The sequence below is a fragment of the Marmota flaviventris genome, chromosome 8 (genome assembly GCF_047511675.1).
Source record: "Marmota flaviventris isolate mMarFla1 chromosome 8, mMarFla1.hap1, whole genome shotgun sequence".
Classification (NCBI taxonomy): domain Eukaryota; kingdom Metazoa; phylum Chordata; class Mammalia; order Rodentia; family Sciuridae; genus Marmota; species Marmota flaviventris.
This window is the reverse complement of record NC_092505.1, coordinates 55,748,458-55,769,278: the sequence shown is the minus strand read 5'-3', so window position 1 is coordinate 55,769,278 and position 20,821 is coordinate 55,748,458. Positions and strand designations below refer to the sequence as shown.

Below are 20,821 nucleotides of genomic sequence, written 5' to 3'. Positions count from 1 at the left end.
ATGGTCTGCAATGGCTATGGGTACAGAGTTAACAGTCTACAACTGCAGATAACAGGAATGAATCTCACCACTGGAGCAAAAGAAGACTGTGTGCTTTTATTCACATGAAGCCCAAGAACAGGTAGAACCAATCCACAGCAAGACATGAGGACAGGGGGTGTCTCTGGGGAACAGTAACTGGGAAGGTCCCTGATGGCTGCTGGGCCTGGTGGAGTCTGTCTCCACCTGGGTGAAGCGCAGGGTATGTTCACTGAAAGCTTAATGACTAGTCCAGTCCCTGCTGTCGCTGACCAGTTTGCCTGAGGCTGTCCCCATTTTAGCCCTTAAAGTCCTGTATCCTGGGAAACCATGGGTCCTGTGCAAACTGGGACTCTTGGTCACCAGCCCAGACTGTGGGAAGTGGACAGCCAAGTGGCCTCCATGGCTCCAGTTACCTCAGTGCCAAATGAAAATCAAATTCCTGCCACTTCCCACTTCAGGTTTGCGCAGAGGATGGAACCAACCCCCGGGTGGAAATTGGTGTTCTGGACACACATACACGTCTATCTCCTCCCTCTTGACATAGAGGCCCCCTGCTATGGGACAGGAAAACACTGACACAAGCAGGGAGGCAAAACTCATTAATGGCTGAAGTGGGGCCTGGGCACCCAGCCAAGCCATAGGGCAGCAGGGTCTGAATAGAGTGAGCTGGCCAAGGATGGCTCCTGTAGGACCAGGTGTTTCTCAGGGCTCAGAAACCAAAGCAAGGGCTGAGTATGGTGGTGCGTGCTGTAAATCCTAGCAACTCAGGAGGCTGAGGCAGGAGGATCATGAGTTCAAAGCCAGCCTCAGCAATTTAGCAAGGTCCTAAGCAACCTAGCAAGACCCTGTCCAAAAAAAAAAAAAAAAAAAAAGGCTGGGGATGTGGCTCAGGTTAAATGTCTCTCCGTTCAATCCCCAGTACCAAAACAGAAAAGAAGCCAGAGTGAGCACTGGCCAGACCCAGGGCAGCTCCGGAAGGGGCAGACTGAGCCCAACACTCTCTGCTCTTTACCACAGGAGCCAGAAGAAAGGTGGGGCTGAATTTACTCACCAGCGCCATCTCCTGGAGGGCGCTAGTGTGAAGAGAGGAGGGAAATGTAGACTGGCCTGGGATTTCTTCTCCCCTGCTCTGGGGTGGGCTGTTTGTGGGGGAGAAGGCCCAGGGAGAGGAAGAAGGAGACTCCCTGGGTTACAGAAACTGGCAGAGTTTCAACTGAGGGAGGCTGTCCTCACGGTGGAGAGTAAAACAACTCCTGGGCTTACCAAAATCTCTACTGCACCAAACTCATCCCACTCCTACTAAAGCTTTTGTAACAGTGATTCCAAAACCCACGGGGCATCAGAGTCACTGAGACTCTTCTCCTGGGTATTCTTCAAGATCTTCCTTTAGTTTTCTATGAAAAACTTTAATTTTCCTTTGATTTTGACAATAAAAAATAACTTTTAAAGGCATCTTTGGGGAGACCATCTCAAACCTATTGCCCCATGAGTTCAGGGATGCCTCTGAGGCTAAAGACTGCCTGTGGCCTGAGGCTTCAGAAATGAAATCAACGTGATGCACTAAGAGAGCGTGTTCTGGAGCTTCCTTACTCCAGGTGTGTCCTTGGACCAGCACCTTGGGCAACCTGGAAACTACTAGCAGCGTGGAGTCTCAGGTCCCCCAGACCTGAGTCAAAACCTGAAACCTGAGTGAGAACCTAGGTGACTCATACATGTTAAGGGTTGCAAAGCACAGGTCTAGATCGATGGCCTCTCTTTCCCCAGCTTAGTAATCGAAATGGTCATGTTTTCCACCTGACTCCCCAGTTCTAATTACTGTATTGCTTTCTGTTCCTGTTTTCACATTGAAGTACATACTCTGGGGTCAGAGACCAGGCTGGTGGTTGAGGTCCTCATCCCAGGAGGATGGGGTGCTGTCCTTGCAAGACAATGAAGATTCCCAGAGATATGCACCTGGGCTCCCTCACTTCTTTGTGGGCCCATCTATACAGGTGATGGTGCCAGCTGCATTTACCCTGCTCCTGACCAAAGGCCCCAGGCTGTCAGCACTTGGGATCATGAAGGACCTGGCATGGGGATCTTGGTGTGTGGTCTACATAGCTCCAGAAGAGTGAAGCAGGCCACTGGTGCTCTGGGAGTCCACGAGCATGGTGGGCCATCAGGAACCAGGAATGGGAACCTGTTGCCCTTTTGCTCTGGGGTGGGCTCCCCATCATGACCTGCCCTGACCCCTCCCTCACAACATTATGGCAGCCTGGGACCCATCCTGTGGGACTCTCTGACCCCCTCCCCCCACTGCCTTGGGACTCACAGGATATAGCAGATGACCCCGATGCTCCACATGTCAGTGGCATAGCCGATGGGTTCATAGTTGATCACTTCTGGAGCCACAAACTCTGGGGTGCCAAAGAGGACCTTCAGAGACCCTGCATTCTCTGAAATCAAGACAGAAAGGGGTCAATTGCCAGCACATTGTAGAGCCAGGTCAAGGTAGGTATCTGTCTTGTCTGCGTGATGAGCCCCAAACTGGAAGGGACAGACAAGGGCTGGGTGCTTAGATGCTCTCTCCTTAGATAACCATACAAAGGCACCTGGCCTCCTCATTAAACAGGTGCATCAACCCACCAGAGAAGCCAACAAACCACACACTTACCTCAGATGTCCTGAGAGGGATGGGGAGAGTGAGAAGAGGCCACTGAAGCACCCGCCCCTGAGTGGTCCTTCTCTGTGTTATCTCCCATAGGTGGTTCCCCAAGGCAGGGATCATGACTTATACTCAATAACGTCTACCAATCATTGTGTCTTACGTACTCTGCTACATACTTTGCAAGGATTTTTCTATTTAATATTCTCAACAATCCTGAGAAGTAGGTGTGATGTCCATGCTACTGAGCACGAAACTGAGGCCCACACAGTAAATCAGGTTCAAGACCTCAACCAGGTGGTCTATTGCTGAACCAGGTTCCCTCCATCCTTGTCCCTCTGCTCCTCTCCTGTTGCCCCTGTAGCTCCACGTCTCTTCTCTTAGGAGCCCTGGGATGTTCGGTGGCCTCAATCACACATGGTGTCTCTCAGTCTCAAAGGACGGGAGCCTGTTAGTTTTCACAGGGCAGGGGCCTGCTGCCGGAAGCTATCGTCAGCATGTTGAGTTGCAGGCCTTTGCCCCAGGGGCCACATCTGGTCTTGTTCAACTATGCAGGCCCCATGGCAAATGTTCTAAAACAGACAGCACTTAATAGCTGTCACCCAAACCTTCCTGTTATGGTAACCACGTCTATTCTCTGGTCCTTGGTGGATACCACTGTTGCCACAGTACCCCTCCCTCAAGGGAATCTGAACATTGTGTTCCCTGGCTTTGACACTGCCAGCTCCTGAGGCCAGTTCTTCCCTATTCATTTACTTTATTAATGGGTACTTCCCAAAGGCAGGCCGTGTACACTGGCTGCTAATCCCACCCTGTCCCTGTAGCAGGAGAGAGCAGGGAGGTGTGTTGCCTAGTGTCGTCAGGCAAGTCAAGGCCTATCAGGAATTTCCTCCCTCAGCGTCCTCTATAGCAATAACATGGCCTCAACCAGGACTGGACATCCTGGGAGGTTTACCAGATGGTGTTAGCTTGGCCAGTGACTTCCTGATTTCCACAATGTAGTGAAATAAAGGACAGCTTCAAACCAGCCTGGAGCTCCTGTTAACTGGGCAGTGACTGCAATGGGAGAGAGAAGCCTTTTGCTCAGTTACTGAAACATCAAAGACTGCAGAGCAGAGTGGCTGCAGGTAGTTCGTGAGGCAGTCACTGACCAAAACGACTTCAGGATGGGTATGAGGCCCCAACCACTTCTCCCCTTCTCTCCTCCACTCAGGGTACGAATAGCAGAAGGGCTACAGAGCACCTTGGACTGGGCTCCAGTCCTTCCAGCCCCAGCACCTCCCCTGGCTCATGGTGGGATGTGCTGGGCACAGCACCTACACATCTCCTACTCTGTGAAGCGGGGCTCAAGAAGTCCACCCTACCTACCTCTGGATGAGAATCAATGGGATTTAAAAAATTTTAATTTTTAAAGTAAAAGTACTCTGGAAACTGTGCAGTATGATGTAGATGTGAGAGGCTGCCATAATCAAAATGAGTTTTGCTGAGTTTTGCTGCTAATGACCCCCTTCTCCTCCTTCTCATCAGATAAGTAGCTAACGCCTTGCCAATCGCAGGCACTGCTGCTGTTGCTTTATTTTAGGACCAACCTGTTTGGTCCTTATAATAAGCCTACGAGGTATTGTGTCACACAGTACTAAATGGTTGGGACTGACTTTGAACCTGAGCAGTCTTCATGGTCTCCCACTTTGGCCCTGATAATGGAGCACAAACAGCTGCTTGCTACCACACAGTGGAAGAGAGGTAGTTCAGCCTTACCCAGCCTTCGGGCCAGACCGAAGTCAATGAGCTTGATCTTGGTGCCCGTCTTGTTGACGCACATGATGTTCTCAGGTTTGAGGTCCAGGTGCACGATGCCCTGCTTGTGGATGTACTCCACCCCCTCGGAGATCTGCCGCATGTACTTGATGCACTCGCGCTCTGTCAGCTCAAAGTCCTCATCGATGATACGCTCAAACAGCTCTCCTCCCGAAACACTGTGGGGACAGGAGGTTGGAAGGAGGTTGGAAGGGCACTGTGGTCAGATCTTAGGATTGTGGGGTTGTGCTGGTGGGGTGTCTGGCCCTGGTAGGATGGGGGAGGGGCACTTACTACAGCTTTATGAGTCCCACTCTTCCATCATGGGAGGGGGGTCAGGGTCTCCTGGTTTTCTGCTTTGAGTGGGGCGCTGCCCTGCCAAGCTGCTGGGGGTCTCAGGGAAGGATCTAAAATCAAGAAAGTACTCAGCCCAGACAGTCTCAGGGGTGTGTGTGAATGGAGGAATCTGGATATGATCTCCTTAGCAAAAAGGGTAACCACTGAGCAGTCTCTTTCCCTCATAGGACCACAGATGAACACACAAAAAATTCTCATACCCTTGCTGTGTCTTTTAGTCACAGGGAGCTGAAGTTTAAAAGATAGTTTCCATAAGCATTGGTTATGGAAAAATATTTGTCTGTTAAGGAAGCCTCAGCAAATTTTCTAGAATTAGTTGGCTATAGCCCACTAAACTGACAGGTTTGCATACTCTGGCTAAGCCTAGTATTGGTTTACTTCCTCCAGCCACTAACTATTGTGCCTGGACTCCTTCCTTGTCCACACTGGAAGTGTAATCCTTTGTACCTGGATAGACTCTGGATCCTGGCCATGTCCATTTCATTCTACTCCTGGAACCTACAGCCTGGAGTCCTGTGCTAAAAGCTGTCCTGGGCCTCAGCCAACCAGCATATTGTCCTTAAGTGCAAATGCACAGCCCTGCTAAATACAACCCCAGCTCTTGGGCCACCTTCCTTGCTTACTGCTCAGCAGGTTTAAAGCATGTCCTTGGCAACTTATGCAGCATTCAGATACCAGTACACTCTCTTTCCTACAACAGACTGGGGGTCCACCAGCTGGACAAGGCTGGATAGACTTCCTCCCAGGACTCTGCTCTTACTTGAGTGTCCCTTCTCCTAAGGGGAACATCATGAAGAGATGAAGGACTGACTGAACACCGTCTTTCTACCTTTTACAAACTATGTAAATTTTGGAAAGTTAACCCTCCAAAGCCCTAGGTTCCTTATTTGCTGTACCTCCCTGAATTGTTAGGAATGTTGAAAACTTTGTAAAGTATCTCTCTTGACACATAGGAGGTGCTCAGCACATATTATTGTTTGACAACCTCTGGTGGGCCAGGTGGATCTTGCCACTGACCTCTGTGGGAGAAACAGACAAGGATGCACCAAGCTCATCATGGCCTGTCCACCTCCATCACCATATGATGTTGGGACAGGACTAAGCCAGGAAAGCTTAGTGTATGCAAGTAGCCACTAGGGGGCACTAAAACTGATGCTTAAGAACCAACCCAAGAAGAAGGTTTCTGCACAGCTAGCAGGTGGCGCCCTTGTCCTTAAGCCCTCCATTTCTATTGCTCTCCACCAAGGCTTTGAGACAACCTCTACAATGTTAGGTCTCAGGTGAGTCTTAACACTTCTGTGTCTCAATTTCTTCATTTGTAATCTGAAGATAAAAATATCACCACCCCACAGGATTGCTACCAAGATGGATTGAGTTAATCCAGGCAAAGTGCTTAGAAGGCTTCCCTGTCTAGAGTTTGTCTATTCCTCCCCTCTAGATAGGGCAGAGGGTAGGAGGGGAAGGGAGGGGGCAGGGGTTAGCAATGATAGTGGAATGTGGTGGACATCATTATCCAAAGTACATGTATGGAGACATGAATTGGTGTGAATATACTTTATATACAAACAGAGATATGAAAAATTGTGCTCTATATGTATAATAAGAATTGTGATGTCGTGTATTCTGCTGTCGTGTATTTAAAAAATAAAATCAATTAAAAAAAGGCTGCCCTGTACATAGTAAGTGCATGCTGATTATTAATTTTTTATTTTAAAGAATACTTGTGGCTCTCACTAAAAATACAGATTCCCAAGCTTCTTCCCTGGAGATTCTGATTTAGGAAACCTTGGGAAGGATCTGAAAATCTGTACTTTTAAGACATACCCAGTTACTCTATTAGTCAGACAGGTTGGGAAATACTGGCTTACTCCACTACCATCCTGATAGACAGCTGAAATCCACACCCTAGAAGAAATTCCTCCCTATTTCTCTATATGGAAAGCTCTTTCCTTCTGTGGGCATCTGTGCCTTGTCTCAAAGTTGTTTGTCAGCATGTCTGCAAAGGTCTGGCTCACCTCCAGGCCTTGCACCTGGAGGTATCTGGAACAGACAAGATGCCCCAAATGTTTGTTTATACTATTCTGAGAAAGCAAGCAACCATTATTTTCAGTGCCCTTGGGAATGTCTTGAGGCAATGAGTAGCAGATATCTGAGCCACGGAGATAATTACTGAGGCACTTCTAGAGATAACTTATTCATTATCAGTTCAAATAGGTTTGCTCCTATTCCAAATAAGGAGGATTAATGGCTCTGAAAGTTTCTCTTCAAGATTCTCTAGACTATGGTGAAAGTATAGGCTTGGTAGAAAGAAGCCACCATCCACAGAGATAGGATAATGCCAAGGGCTAAGACTGTGCCAGAGGAAATGTGTGCTTACTAAATTAATAGTGAGTGAATCAATAAATGAAATACCTATTATCACCAAGGTTGCCTGTCCCAAGGGATCAAATTTATCCTCAAATCTTTAGGCCTTGGCCAGCCCTCATTGGCAGCCAGAAGGGATGATGCTGGCCAGAGACTCTCTACCCAGGCCCTCTCCTCCTTATCTCATGGCTTCCAGCTGGATGCTCTTTGATCAATTTTGTGCAGTAGCACAAAGGAGAGGTCGGCCACCAATGACTCAGCCTAAACCTCACACCCTCTTCAGTGCTCAGGGTCCCACCACCACTTGGAATGTACCAAATATTTCCAAAAGGACAAGCCCAGGCTCCAGGCCATGTCTCAGAGCAGCACTGCTGTAGGATGGGGGCTTGTCCAGTAAATTCAGAAGTTAGAAAGGCAGAAAACACATGTATTCTTCTTTCTCACATATCTGAGACAGCTGAATGGAAGAAATTCATTTCTTTTTCTTTTTTTTTGGCGGGGGTGCAGGGGTACCAGGAATTGAAGTCAGGGGCACTCAACCACTCAAACATTTCTGTATCACCAAGCTTCACTCTTCTCTTGAGTTCATTTCTCCATCAAGGAAGAATAGCAAATTATACTGTTAAACATCAACCTTTCCCTCTCTGTGGCCCATCTTAGGATGATTAGGCTGGAAGGGAATATGGATGGAGGACATACGTCCTGCTCCCCTCTTCTTGGGTCCAGAGCCCCAGCACAGGCAAATGAATCTTCTGGCATCTGTGCATGTAAGACTTGCTCTTGTCCATGGGGGAGGAGTGGGGTGAAGGGATGAAAGCCAGACCAGCTGAGACCTTCTTATGTTTCTCCCTGCTTTTTCCATCCAGCTTGCCAACTCTCAATTCCAAGCTAAGTATGGTATTCTGCCCACTGGTGCTGCCGCCTGGCCTTACCCAGGCTCGGCTGCCTCCTGCCCCCTCTCACGAACTTGCTCAAGGTTTAACTTCTAAAGATAAGACATTTCTACACATGTCCTCATATGCCCACTCTGCCTGGACTAAGCAATTTATTCTAGAACAACTGTGAAAAGTCTCAGCCCCTGGAGTTTTGTAGGGGGTAGGATGAACGAGGTTATAGACATGGGCTAAATACTTCCTGAGAGTGGGGGGCTGGGGGCGGGGTGGTGTGAGGGTTTGATCAGAAGATGCAAGTGAAGATTTTCTCAGAGTCATTTATGATTCCACAGAATTGTAGATTTTTATAGCTAAAATGGGAGGCTTGGGATTAATTATTCAACCCAAATACTTCTTTTCCTGGTAGAATTGAACAATTATAAAATAGAACTTGGGCCAAGCTTCCTGATACTAGGAATCTGTTCCATGAAACCTAGTTCAATGTTAAAATGTTGACATCATACTTTTAAATGGAAAAAAGGCCAGGAGACAGAGGAAATCAATGTATGATACTGATAGTCTCCCCGCCAATCACAGGGCACTGTGTCTTGAAAGCATTGTTCCACTTAACAAGGAGACCATTGTAACAGCCTCTTTTAGGTATAATAAAACTAAGGATTGGCACAGTTGAGTAACTTGTTCAAGGTCAGATAACAAGCAAGAGACAAAGCTGGGATCTGAAGTCAGGTCTACTTGACTCACATCTGCACTCTTAACCACTCTTGCCTGTCCTAAGGAACATGTTAGAAAAGGAGTATATTTAAATGTTGCTGTGATCAGGGGAGAGAAGAGGTGGCTATTATTCCATTCACAGGCCTCATCTTTCCTGGGGAAGAATGCCCAGACACTGAGGAAGCCTTTCCCAAGGACTGAGATCCCCAAAGTTCAGAATGCGTCACGCAAGGACGCTGAAGGCAATTCTATAATGGCTGCAAAAATTTCAAATGTGCAGACCCTTACATCCAGGGCTCCCTCACTTCTGGGAATGTAAGCTACAGATATACAGAGGCATGTGAGGTTATAAACAATGCTTATTTGCAAAAGCAAAAGACTGAAAACTGCCTGACTGCTTATCAAAAGCAGATGGCTTAAAGATGTGTGCTGTGTCTATACAGCAAGATCCCATGAAGCTGTGAGAACGAGGGACCGACTGTCACACTGCATGGGAAATTGCAAAATGTGGGATAGCAAGTGCAGTAAGTTGCTTTGTGTTATTGTGCAGGAAAATAAGAATGTGTGTCATATATGTTCATATTTTCATAAAGAAACTTTGGAAGAATACAGACAGAAACCAATAAAATTGTTTACCTCTGGTGGAGGTGGAAGTGAGGTAGAAAGATGGGGGACAGGGGTGGGAATAAAACTTTTCACTGTGTATTTACTTATAATTTTTTGATGTGATTTGTATATTTTCAAAAAATTCTGAATATTCAGATGAGCAAAGGAAAAAATGCAGATACCATGGAGGACACGTGACTTACTGGTGCCATTGTGTTTGTGTAGTGTGTGGGCGTGTGTGTGTGTGTGAGAGAGAGAGAGAGAGAGAGAGAGAGAAAGAAGGAGGGAGGCAGAGGATTGGGATACAGAGGGAACAATGGATTCTGGGAAGCCTTGGCTGGAGTTCATTTGATCCATTCCCCTGCCTTTGCACAACTCAGCAGAGAAAGGGCTACTCTAGTGAGTGAGAAATCAAAAAGGCAAAAATAAGGGTGGAACAAGGTCATGCAGAGGCTCAGTGAAAGGACCAGCCCCAGGTCCCCTTTACTTTTGTGGGGAGTCAGGAAGCTGCCCTGTCCTTTCCCTTCAAGCTTATACTACCTCTAGGTGAGAATGCCCTGCATGAAATCAAGGACATTAGAGATGGCTTTGGCCCTTTTGTGAGGAGACTAGAGGGGAAAGGATTCAGGGTCTGGAAGATGTGCCAGTGAGGAAATGAGCACAGGATGACAGGCAGGCCACCGCCCAGTGGGTCAGGGACAGTTCTAGTTCCTACTGGTCAATCCTGGCCACAGGGTGGGGAGAATCTTGCCCAGTTCAACTGAGTGCAGCTCTGTCTACCTTGGGTCAGACATGGCTGAGGTGGGACAGTGGGAGGGACACAGGTGGGGGATCCCAGTCCCGCATGCCACTCACATCTCCAGGACCATGACGATGTTGGCCTTTTCTTCAAAGGCGTCCACACACTGGACCAGCTTGGGGTGGTGGAGGCAGTTCATGATGCTGATCTCCTGCCGGATGTTCTCTTTCTCTTTTGCTGAATATGCCTTGAAGAATTTCCCTGCCCAGATTTTTCCAGTTTTCTTTTCTACAAGTCGAAAGACTTGTCCAAATTTCCCACTACACACACACCAAAAAAAAAAAAAAAAAAAAAAAAATGGGGGTGGGGGAGAAGAAAAAAGCCAAATTTAGTCAAGATTTCTACTAAGTTGGGCTCTCAAACCATGGTGACAGGACAAACCTGGCCTGCATCTTTTTACAGTCAAGGTTTGACTGGAACCCAGACAAACCTGTTGGCTTACATATTGTCCATATTTGCCTTTGTGCAGCAATGGCAGAACTGAGTGGCTGTGACACAAGCCTATGGCCCAAAGAGCCTAAAATGCCACCTACGTGGCCCTTTATGGGGAAAGTTTGACAATCCCTGCTCCAGATCAATGAAGTATGCTGCTATTTGGTCTTGGTTGGTGGCTTCCCTTCCCTGAACAGGGACCCATGAAGTCGGGTTGAGTCCATCCTTCCCAAATACAGGATTATTGAGTCGTTGCCTTCCGCTCCAGTCTAGCACCATCTCCTGGTGACAGCCCAGGGAGAGCCCTGCGGCCGGTTACTAGGGAGCATGAGGCTTCTCTGTGACAGAACTCATCCTAGCAGGGCTATCAGGGCAGACTCCTTTCCCATAGTAGTTAAGTGCTTTGCATGGCTTCTTTTTCTCTCCTTCCTCTTGTTCTCCTCCAGGGAGAGACGGCCTGGGGTCCTCCACACCATGGGGGGAGTCAGCGGGAACACTGTGGAGCAGGTTCACCTCGGGGATTGTTGGGGCCACTTCGCATGTTGATGAAGCACTGGGCATGGATGCCAGCCGGGCTCCTCTACTTCTGGGGACCATACGGAAGGGATCCTAAACATCACCCCACCCACATCCAGTTGTATTTCAGGGCTGTGCTGTGAATGGAGGCACAGAAAAGGAAGGCCTTCCCAAGGCTGCGACAGGACTGCAGGAGGGACTCTGTGGTAGTCTGACAATGTGCAGCCAATGCTGCATTCCTGGGCTGGTGTCCCCCATCCCCACGGCAGGAATCAGGACAGGAAGAGGGGCACTGGGCTTAACTCTGGGGCTGCACCACCTTCACCCTGGGGTCCAGGGGCGGCTTCCCACTCTACTTACGATCCTAGTCTCTCTTCAATGTCATAGAAGTCAGATACTTTTTGTTCCGTGTTGACCGTCACTGTTCGGTAGTCAATCTCAGTCTCCTTCTCATCTGGAGGGCATAGAGTCAGAGTGAGTATGAGCCATCAGATCCCCTGGCTCACTCTGCTCCACCCTGAGAGGCTGACCTAAGGCCACCTGGCCAGCACTCACCATCATCGGACACCTCCACTTCATCCTTCGGCTCTGGGGGAGACAAGGAGGGGCAGAGAGAAGATGGCGATTAGTGCTGAGGTCCATCGAGAGCAAGGCATGCTGTGGCTCTTCCTGGGCACCAGACCTCCCAGCCCAGACCTCTGAGCATCCTCTGGAGTCAGTCAGTTCATACTGTAAACAGGGCCAGGTGCAGACTGGCAGGTCCTGGCCTCAGCACCAGTCCCTCCACTCCCCCACCAGGGTTCAACTCCATCCCTTTCTTTCTAAGCCCATGGCCCTGGACATATCCTCTTCCACATCTCTTCCAGTACCTCTGGACTTTCAGAACCTACACACAACTGTGACAAAATCCTTTTCTGCCCTGGTTTGAAAGTCAGCAACTTACAATTGCTTCCAGTGTCAAATCTATGTATCTATTTGTTGGACATTTTTTATGGGATCCCAGCAGTATGCCAAGCATCTTGTCAGCTATGTGGGCATACAAAACAAAACACATACAAGGCATGATCTCTCTTATGATTTAGTTGGAAAGGCAAAAACATATATACTTGAAGTACCAATTACAAAGTGTCACATAACCAAGTGCACATCCTCGAGGTACACATTCGACACACCATGGAGGGAGGCAAGACAAAATGGGGCCGAGATGTAAAGTCAGGGCAGTTGTTCATGGAGGAGTAGGCTTGAGTTGTGTCTTAAAGGAAATGATGGACACAGTGAGGGGTCAGCAATGGCACACAGCGAAGCCAGCAGGTGTTCAGGAGGCAGGCCTAGGAGGGACACAGGCAGCCCATGCCAGCTGCTCTCACGGCTATGTCAGGAGTGAAGGGTGACATGGGGGTCAGGCAAGGTGTCCCCCAGATCACATCCATTTCTGAGTGCTAGGTTCTCCTTTGCCTTGATACATGCTTGTCCCTCGACAAAAGGGCCACTTTGGCCTTGGCCGAGTGCCTTTCCCTTTCTGGGCCTCCATTTCCTCATCTGGAGAAAGGAGTTCTGCCAGGTGACTTCTAGGGCCTGACCAGCTCTGGATGAGCTGCCGTGTAGTGCTCTGCACTCCTCGGGCACCATCTGGGCCGTGTTCTGGCCGACAGGGATGAAGGGAACTTTCCTGAGGAGACAGAGCAAGGAGGTGACAGAAATGGGAGGGAAGAAAGGATTAAAAGTCTGTGAATGTGTGTGTGAGTGTGAGTGTGTGTGTGTAGACTGTGTGGAAGTGTGTGAGGGTGGGTGTGAGTGCGCACTTGTGTGTGAGTGGGTGTGAGCTGTAGTATGGGAGCGTGTGAGTGTGTGGGATGGTGTGGGAGTGTACAAACGTAAGTGTGTGAGAGTATGTGTGTGAGTGTGTGAGTGTGAGAGTAAGACAGGGGAAAGGGTGTGACTTGTGGAAGCCCCAGCACAGCAAGGCTGGGGAAGGTGGCCCATGTGTCAGCATCTCCTGAGGGGCCGACACACAGCAGGTTAGCTGGCAGGGCCAGCGGGATGGGGCTGCGTTAGGAGCCACACTCAGATCCGTGAGGGAGTGGGCGCAGCTTGATCTGTGGGTGGTGAGTCCCCCTGTCATGCGGAGGGCAGAACAAGGACTGGAACCTAAGCCGTCAGGGAACAGTAACAGGGTAAGGGCCACTTGCTGAAAAGGGTTTGAGAGTTATGAGCCTGAAACCAGGAGCAAGAGGAGCTGTGATCTGTTTAGAGTGCTTAAAACGCTGCTGACAAAGTTTAGTTTTAAAACTAAACATGAGAGTACTGGGAAGAATAACACGGACACAGTCATGGAAAATGAAAAAAGATGAGGATCCAGATTTTAGCTGGGGAAGCGCCAGGATGGGGCGCCACAGAGACTGCCGGACATAGGCCTAAATGATCTGTTTTTCCAAATTCATAGAGCTGGGAGTTGAGTGCCACCGTCGAATCCATCAGTGACAAGGGTGACCTGAGAGGATGCACCTGGTCAGCTGAGGGAGGACTGAACTGTTCTAGCCTTGAAGATGATGCCCCTGAGATGTACAGTGAACTCCAGGGAGGAGCATAGTTCCTCAGCCTCGGGCCCTGGGCCTCAAGAGCTGCCATCAGGACAATGTGCACTGGCCACGACAGGTAGGGTCACTCTGTGACCCTTGGTATCCGCTCCCAGGACTCTGGCTGTTGTTGACAATTGGAGGGCGGTGATGGAGCTGGATGAGGAGTGGAGGGCCACTGGAGGGAAGGGCTGCCATGATGAGGCAAACAGAAAAGGGTAGGCCTTTCCGGTTGGGAAATAAGTGGTGATTTAAAAGAAAAGCACACAATCACCAAGGGAGAGGCCAGGGTGACAGACCGTAATCCACACAGCACCCTATCGCCTGAGGGAACCATGCTGCGCAGGCAGGCCTCGGTAGGAGAAAGTCATGGGAATGGGAACTCACGCCCTGAGGGGCCACAAGAACCAGGAACAGGTCCAGAGGATGTGTAGATTAGTTCAATGAAGGTGTTTCAAAGAGGGTTTTCAGAGAAGCAAGGGATTCGAGTCCTTGTTCACTGAACACCTGGTGGATGCCAGGCCTTGGCCTGAGTCTCAGAGACAAGATGGCGGTTTCCTGCAGGGAGGCCCCAGCACGCTGACCTGCAGTGCCAGGGCGGAGACAGTGGTTCTGATATACTCAGCACCCTTTATTTTCTTGGTTTCCTGCCACATTTTCCTGGTGTGGCAAAGGGACTGGAATGTTCTGAGCAGCAAGATGAGAGAGTGCAGGCAGGCTTTCTTGGCCTGGTGTCTTTCAGGGTTTGTACTCTGCCAGTCAAAGAGGGGCAGTGCGAGAGCCATGAGGGGTCTTCTGTTACTCTGGCATTAGGGACCTTCCCAGGCAGCCTTGGAGAAGGCCTCAGTTCCAGAGCTGGCCTCTCCCCATCACCCTGTTGCCAGTCAGACAACTGCAGAGCTGGCTGGCCTTCTGGCCTCCTCCCAAACACCATGCCTGTCCTCACCTCTGCGTCTCACATGCTCCGGCTGGGGGACTAAACCTTATCCTTAGGGATTCAATTCTTCACTTTTGTCTGCAGGGGCTCTTGTTATGACCCCAGCCTGCTGTGTCCCCTTCTTCCCTCCTCCTCTTGTTTTGTTTACATTTCTACTTGAAGGGCAAGGCGACCAGGAGGGCTGGGGTGGGCAGAAGAGGAGCAGGGGAGAGACCACAGTTCAGCAAGCCGAGCTTTTGGAGCATTTAGGGCTGCAGCAATGACAAACATGACCACTTGGTTTCCATCTTTCCACTAAGGAATGAGCTAAAATTGTAGAAGAAAGGACTTGAGCTAAACATTTAAAAACAACAACAAAAACCCTCTAATTAGAATGAGCTATGAGATTGAAGAGCTAAGTGGAAGAGCTATTTGGCTGAGGGTTCTGAGATATTCCTGAAAACAGATGAGAATCTCCTTACCCTGGAGTGGTGTTCCAGAGAAGACCAGCTGAGTGCTAAGCACTCACACAACACAGACCCAGGGAGTCCCCTGGACAGAACAATGAACCTTTCTGCAGCAGGGGACTGCTGCACACCCAGTGGGCACTAGAGGGCACCGTGGCCCTGGTCACATCCTCTAGGGCCAAGGTGGGGCTGGAATCTGGGACAGGGATGGCCTAGGTTGTGTAGCTCTGACTGCCCTCCAGATTACAAGGAGCCCCCAATGGGGCAAGAAGCCTCAGTTCCAGCTGTTTTGCTAACAACTATTTAGACTAGGACAGATGAGGAGTAAGAGACAAGTGGATTTAAGAGTCAGAGCAGGATTGTGTGGGGTAAGTGGAGTTCAAGACCTGGCTGCATGGGAGAGCCATCACGGCAAGGCAAAGAGAAGTCACTGAAGTCGGTGGGGAGCCCACTTTGTTTTTTCACTGTATCCCCAGTGCCCAAGGCAGTGCCTGGAGCACACAATGGGTGCATGTCCTGCTGAGGACTGGGATGTAAACAGGGATGGAACTGAGATCAGGATGAGGTTAGGAACCTGAGGTTGCCAAGGCAAGAGGCAGAAGTAGTGATGGTGGTGAAAGTACAGCCCACGTCAGCTGGGCTTTGTGGAGCAGAGTTAACAGGCACTGCTTCTAATACAACCCCTGTAGCCCACTGCTCCAAGAAGTGACCTCCAACTCTATTCATCTGCCAACTCGGCGCGTGTGCGCGCACACACACACACATATACACACACTCCACTTCTCTCTCAGAGCTGTTTCCTTTAAAATTGAAGGAGATGGTTTTACCGGTTTATAATTCACTAGCATCTGAGCAGATCAAGGAGAACTCATACCTAACTCTTGCCAACTGTTCTCCTTCCCCCCTACTTGGATAATCTAGCTGGGCCTGGGGTGGGGAGCAGCTTTCTGTCTGGAAGTCCTGGGTGCTAGGACCCATCCTCTGGATTTCAGGCGATTTCAACATTTCCCTTTGTCTGCCCCAGCGGGTGGGGCAGCAGTGGACTCTAAGAGCCCACTAGCCTTCCTGCTGAGGACTGCAAGGCCACAGCCCTGCCTGCCCCTCCTCCTCACTGCTGTCCCAGCTTCCTGGAGGCCAAGGCCTTGCAGCCCCCACCTCCAGGCCAGCTGCCTGGGGAGGATCAGGGATTCTAGTTCCCACTGTCTGCAGCTTAGCAGGGCTCTGGATGATGTCCCTTCTAGCCCATGAACATTTCTCACCACAGTTCTCCCTTTTCCTGTTACTCTTCCAAGTCATATCCAGAAAACATACAGACTGGAACTTGGTCCTCTCCTGGCCCCCTCCCTGTCCTGCCTGCTCCTGACTCTGCCCGTTTCAGACTGCTGTGTGATGTGGGGAGGGGTGTAAGAGGGCAGCAGAGGGTGGTTTTGTTATTCAGATTCCCCCAACAGAACCTGATGCCAGCTGAGGCTCTCAGGAGCTGCCCAGGTGCCTCCCTGGAGCTCAGGGTTAACGGTGCCCAGCACACAGGCTGCTGGGGTGACACAGCGAAGTCAGTATGTTTTCCATTGGTGTCTCCTGTCTTTCTTTCTGGAACCCTCTTTTAAATAGAAAGTGAAAATTTATGAGGTTAGGAAACTGAGGTTGCCAATTTTTATTCCCAATTTTTAAAATTCAAGAGAGGTAAGGACACTTCCACACTCATGATGTGTCTGGTTACTTCTAGGAGAGCTCCCTCCCCAACTCCTTTGGCACTTGAGTCTCCCACAAATGTCTCTGCCTCACACTCTTAAGCTTTGCTCTCCCCAAGAGCATAATCCCTTGTATCTGTCCATGTTCTTTCTTTCTTTCTTTTTTTTTTTGTACTGGGGATTGAACCCAGAGGTGTTTAACCACTGAGCCACATCCCCAGCCCCGTTAAAAAAATGTTTTATTTAGGGCTGGGTTTGTGGCTCAGAGGTAGAGTGCTGGCTTAGCATGCATGAGGCACTGAATTCTATCCTCAGCACCACATAAAAATAAAATAAAGATATTGTGTCCATCTATAACTAAAAAATAATTTTAAAAAATGAGATAGGGTCTCATTGAGTGCTTAGGCCTCTAAATTGCTGAAGCTGGCTTTGAACTCATGATCCTCCTGCCTCAGCCTCTTGAGTTGCTGAGATTACAAATGCGCACTACCATGCCTGGCCCTCCACATCTTTTACTGCCCCCAACCCTAACTGTATCTTAACTTCACGGCACACCTTTCCTGCTCTTCCCACAAAACTCCTTGAGATAATGTTCCACATTCTTGGCCTCTCTTTCTTCTATCTATTTCCTAACCAGGACAACCAGTTTTTCACCCTGTGGAAACTCTATGGACTTTGATCTCAAAGCTTACTACCAACCAAAGGGCTGAATCCAAAGATCCTTCTGATCCTTCATCTCTTTCAGTTTAACATTTCTTAACTTGCTCCTCCCCCTGCTTTTACAATGGACTCCAACCTCCTCCTAGTTCTCTCCTCTCCCAATCCTTTCTCCTGGTCCTGCAGACTCTTGCAGCATGCTATTGGTGTAAACTTTCTCTGTCTTCCTCTGGGTGATCTCATCAATACCCCTGGCTTCAGTTATCAGTTAAACAGTGGAGACTCCCAAATGTGCAACCCTTGCTTAACCTTCCTCCTGAGTCTTGGACTCAGTAATCTTAAGTCCCCTTCTCTTGGATGTCTTTCAACTCAACCTGTCTGAAACGGGAGCCCCCATCTCCTCCAGTACTCCCTGTTATCTAACCTCCAAGTCACTCAAGCCCCAGGGCCTTGCTAAATTGCTGAGGCTGGCTTTGAACTCGCCATCCTCCTGCCTCAGCCTCTTGAGTTGCTGAGATTACAGGCGTGCACCACCATGCCCAGCCCTCCATGTCCTTTCCTGTCCCAAGCCCTACCCTTCCCTTGGTCTGGCCAAAGGATTACAGGCTTTAGGCCAGATGGCTCTCAGTTCAAGCTTCCACTCACCTTTCACAAGCTTTGTGACCTTGGGCAAGCAGCTTCACCCTGCTAACCCTCATTTCCTGCCTGTAAGATGGGTATGATGACAGAATCTACTTCATTGGTTTACTAGGACTGAATGGAATGATGCATGTAAAGTGATTAGCATATTAATACATGGCAGGTGCTCAATGTACATCAGCCACGATGACTCACAATAATAAACCTCTAATTGGCTCTTGAATTTGTGCTCAGTTACCCAGCCAGGAACTGCGAGTCACCTTAGACTCTTCTAATTCCCCCCTCAACTCTCGAACCAAAAGGATATCAGGAATGGCCCATTTTAGCTCCTGAGGCTTTCCTTCATGCCTTTCTCATCCCTCTTCTGGACGACCCCACAGAGGCCCATCTGGAACCTGGCAGACTCCAATCTCCTCCCTATCACTCATCCTCCATCCTAGGGCTTCTCAAACTTTGATGAGCACACAAATCTCTGAGAAGTGGATCCCATAAAACAAAGACTCCAAAGGTCTGAGGTGTTGGGGCCGAGAGTCTGCAGTCTAACAAGCTCCCAGGATGCCAAGGCTGCTGGTCCACAGATGGCATCTTCTCAATCCCCTGCTGAAAATTTTTGATGAATTTTACAACTTTACCTAAACTGCCTTTTATCTTACTTCCTCTTCTGTCTCACACAACGTATGCCCTGGCTACACACCAGCTTCTCCAAAAGCCCACCACTTCCATCACTTCCTGCCCTTGATCACGCCTTCCGTGCCTCTTGGAATCCTAATCCCTTTTCCAAGACATGGCTGAAGTGTCACCTCCTCCAGGAAACCTCCAGTCTGCAAGATAAATTCTCCATGCTTTCTGCCACATTCCCTCAGCTCTGTTTGTAACACTGCAGTAAGATGTACCCTATCTCATTGTAGTTGGCTGTATATACATCTGTCCCCCTAGACTGAAGCTCCTTGTCTTATCTGTCTTTGCATCCCAAGTCCTGACACTATCACCCGATGGTGGCACAGTACTAAAATTGCTGGTTCAATGTGTTTCTTTTGAAGTTTAGGGGATCAAACCCAGTGCTTGGCGCATGCTAGGCAAACAATCCAAATCCAAGCCACTGCCCCAGTCCACAGGCTCAGTGACTTTTCAAAGGTCCTATGTACTTCTTTAAAAGTATGAATCAGCATCACAACCTTAGAAATCAAGGCCACAAAAGGCCCCACCAGCCATTGCTCATGTTTCATCCTTCCTGTGCACCCCTCTCGGCACAGTCTTTACACACTTAAGCTCATTCATGCACACTCATCTCAAATGGGCAAAAGGTGGAGTAGCCTACCCTCCGGTTTCTCTCCCACGGCTGTGAGCTCAGACTCCTGGCTCGGCTCACTGGTTCCGTAGACATTGATTGCTCGCACGCGGAACTTGTACTCGCGGTCAGGCAGCAGTTCCTGGACGTTAAAAGAGGTGCTGCGGCATGTGGCTAGTTCCTTCCACGTCTTGTCCACCGAGTCCCAGATCTCAACACTGTAGGACTGTACGGCACTGCCCCCATCATATGAAGAGCCGTACCAGGACAGGGTCAGCGAGGAGCTCCGGATATCAGAGGCGCAAGGCGTGCCAGCTGGGGGGTCTGGCTTATCTGGGGATTAGAGAAGCAAATATCACCCAAACTCTCCAGAGCTGCAGGGAAAAACATTCTTTTTCCTCCTCTTTTTTATGGTGCTGGGGATGGTGCAGGGCCTCCCACATGTAGGCACATGTAGTGCTCTACCACTGACCTACATCCCCAGCCCAAGAACATTCTTGAATTAGCTCTGTTGTGGGGAGAAGCAGCCTTGTGAATCCACGTGGAGGGACCTATTCTGGTTCTCATTTCTCATCGACAGCACAGAAAGCCCCACACATACCTACTTGCTTGGAAAAAAACTTTTTCTGGCTAATTTTCCAAATGACAAGTCATGATTTCCTGTAGTCTGCTCAAGTCATAAACATATTTTTCAGAGTAAACAGATTGAGGAAGCTGCTTAGGAGGCGTGGACTATTTCCCATCAAAAATATGTATTGGGAGAGAGTTGAGGGTGTGTGTGTGTCCTTCATGTCAGAGGCCAGTGACCTGTGACATAACCAAGGTCTGCCTCCACTTTCTCTAGAACTTGAGAAACATCCACCCCACAGAGGGACCAGATACCATAGTGGTTGAGCTCTGAAGTCACACAGATTCAGGTTGGAACACAGACCTGCTCCGGTAGCTTTTAACTGCTCTGCCTCAGTTTCTTCATCGGGATAATGTAGATAGTAATAGCATCTGAGTCACAAGGTTGTTGTGAGAAGTTCTTAGGAAGTCCTTGACTAGTCATTGCTATCTCTGTTACAGGAGTTTTGTTCTAACTTTATAGCACACAACAAATCACCCCTACCTACCTCTTTTGTTTTGCTTTGCTTTTGGTGCTGGGGATTGAAGTCAGGGCCTCCTGCCTATGCATGCTAAGCATGCGCTGTACCACAGAGCTACACCTCCAGTCCCTGCTCTCCCTCTCTGTTCTCATAGGACTGGTGTATAATGACATAAAGAATTTCAAAAGCAAACTGCAATAGCAAATCCCAGCGATTCCTGACTAAGGGACAGGAAATAAGGCTGAGGACACTAATAAGAAGTGGCCCTCTGGGCTAGCCAGCATTTCCCTTCAGGTGATCTGGGCTCAGAACCAGTAAGGCTGCCAATTTTAGGTCAAACCATGGTAGTTAACACTTTA

At 49.1% G+C, this 20,821-nt stretch overlaps 1 protein-coding gene across 7 annotated transcripts in view; it reads right to left on the bottom strand.

Moving 5' to 3' along the window:
- Mylk (myosin light chain kinase) overlaps positions 1-20,821 on the bottom strand; it is a 120,451-nt gene that overhangs the window by 20,098 nt on the left and 79,532 nt on the right. For all 7 annotated transcript variants that reach the window (XM_027936014.2, XM_071615271.1, XM_071615272.1 and 4 more), the window contains 6 exons: positions 19,405-19,707; positions 11,696-11,728; positions 11,501-11,594; positions 10,249-10,452; positions 4,424-4,641; positions 2,333-2,456 (listed from right to left, as the gene is read on the bottom strand). In XM_027936014.2, the coding sequence (XP_027791815.2) occupies positions 2,333-2,456; positions 4,424-4,641; positions 10,249-10,452; positions 11,501-11,594; positions 11,696-11,728; positions 19,405-19,707 (976 nt within the window). The remainder of the gene's footprint in view (positions 1-2,332; positions 2,457-4,423; positions 4,642-10,248; positions 10,453-11,500; positions 11,595-11,695; positions 11,729-19,404; positions 19,708-20,821) is intronic.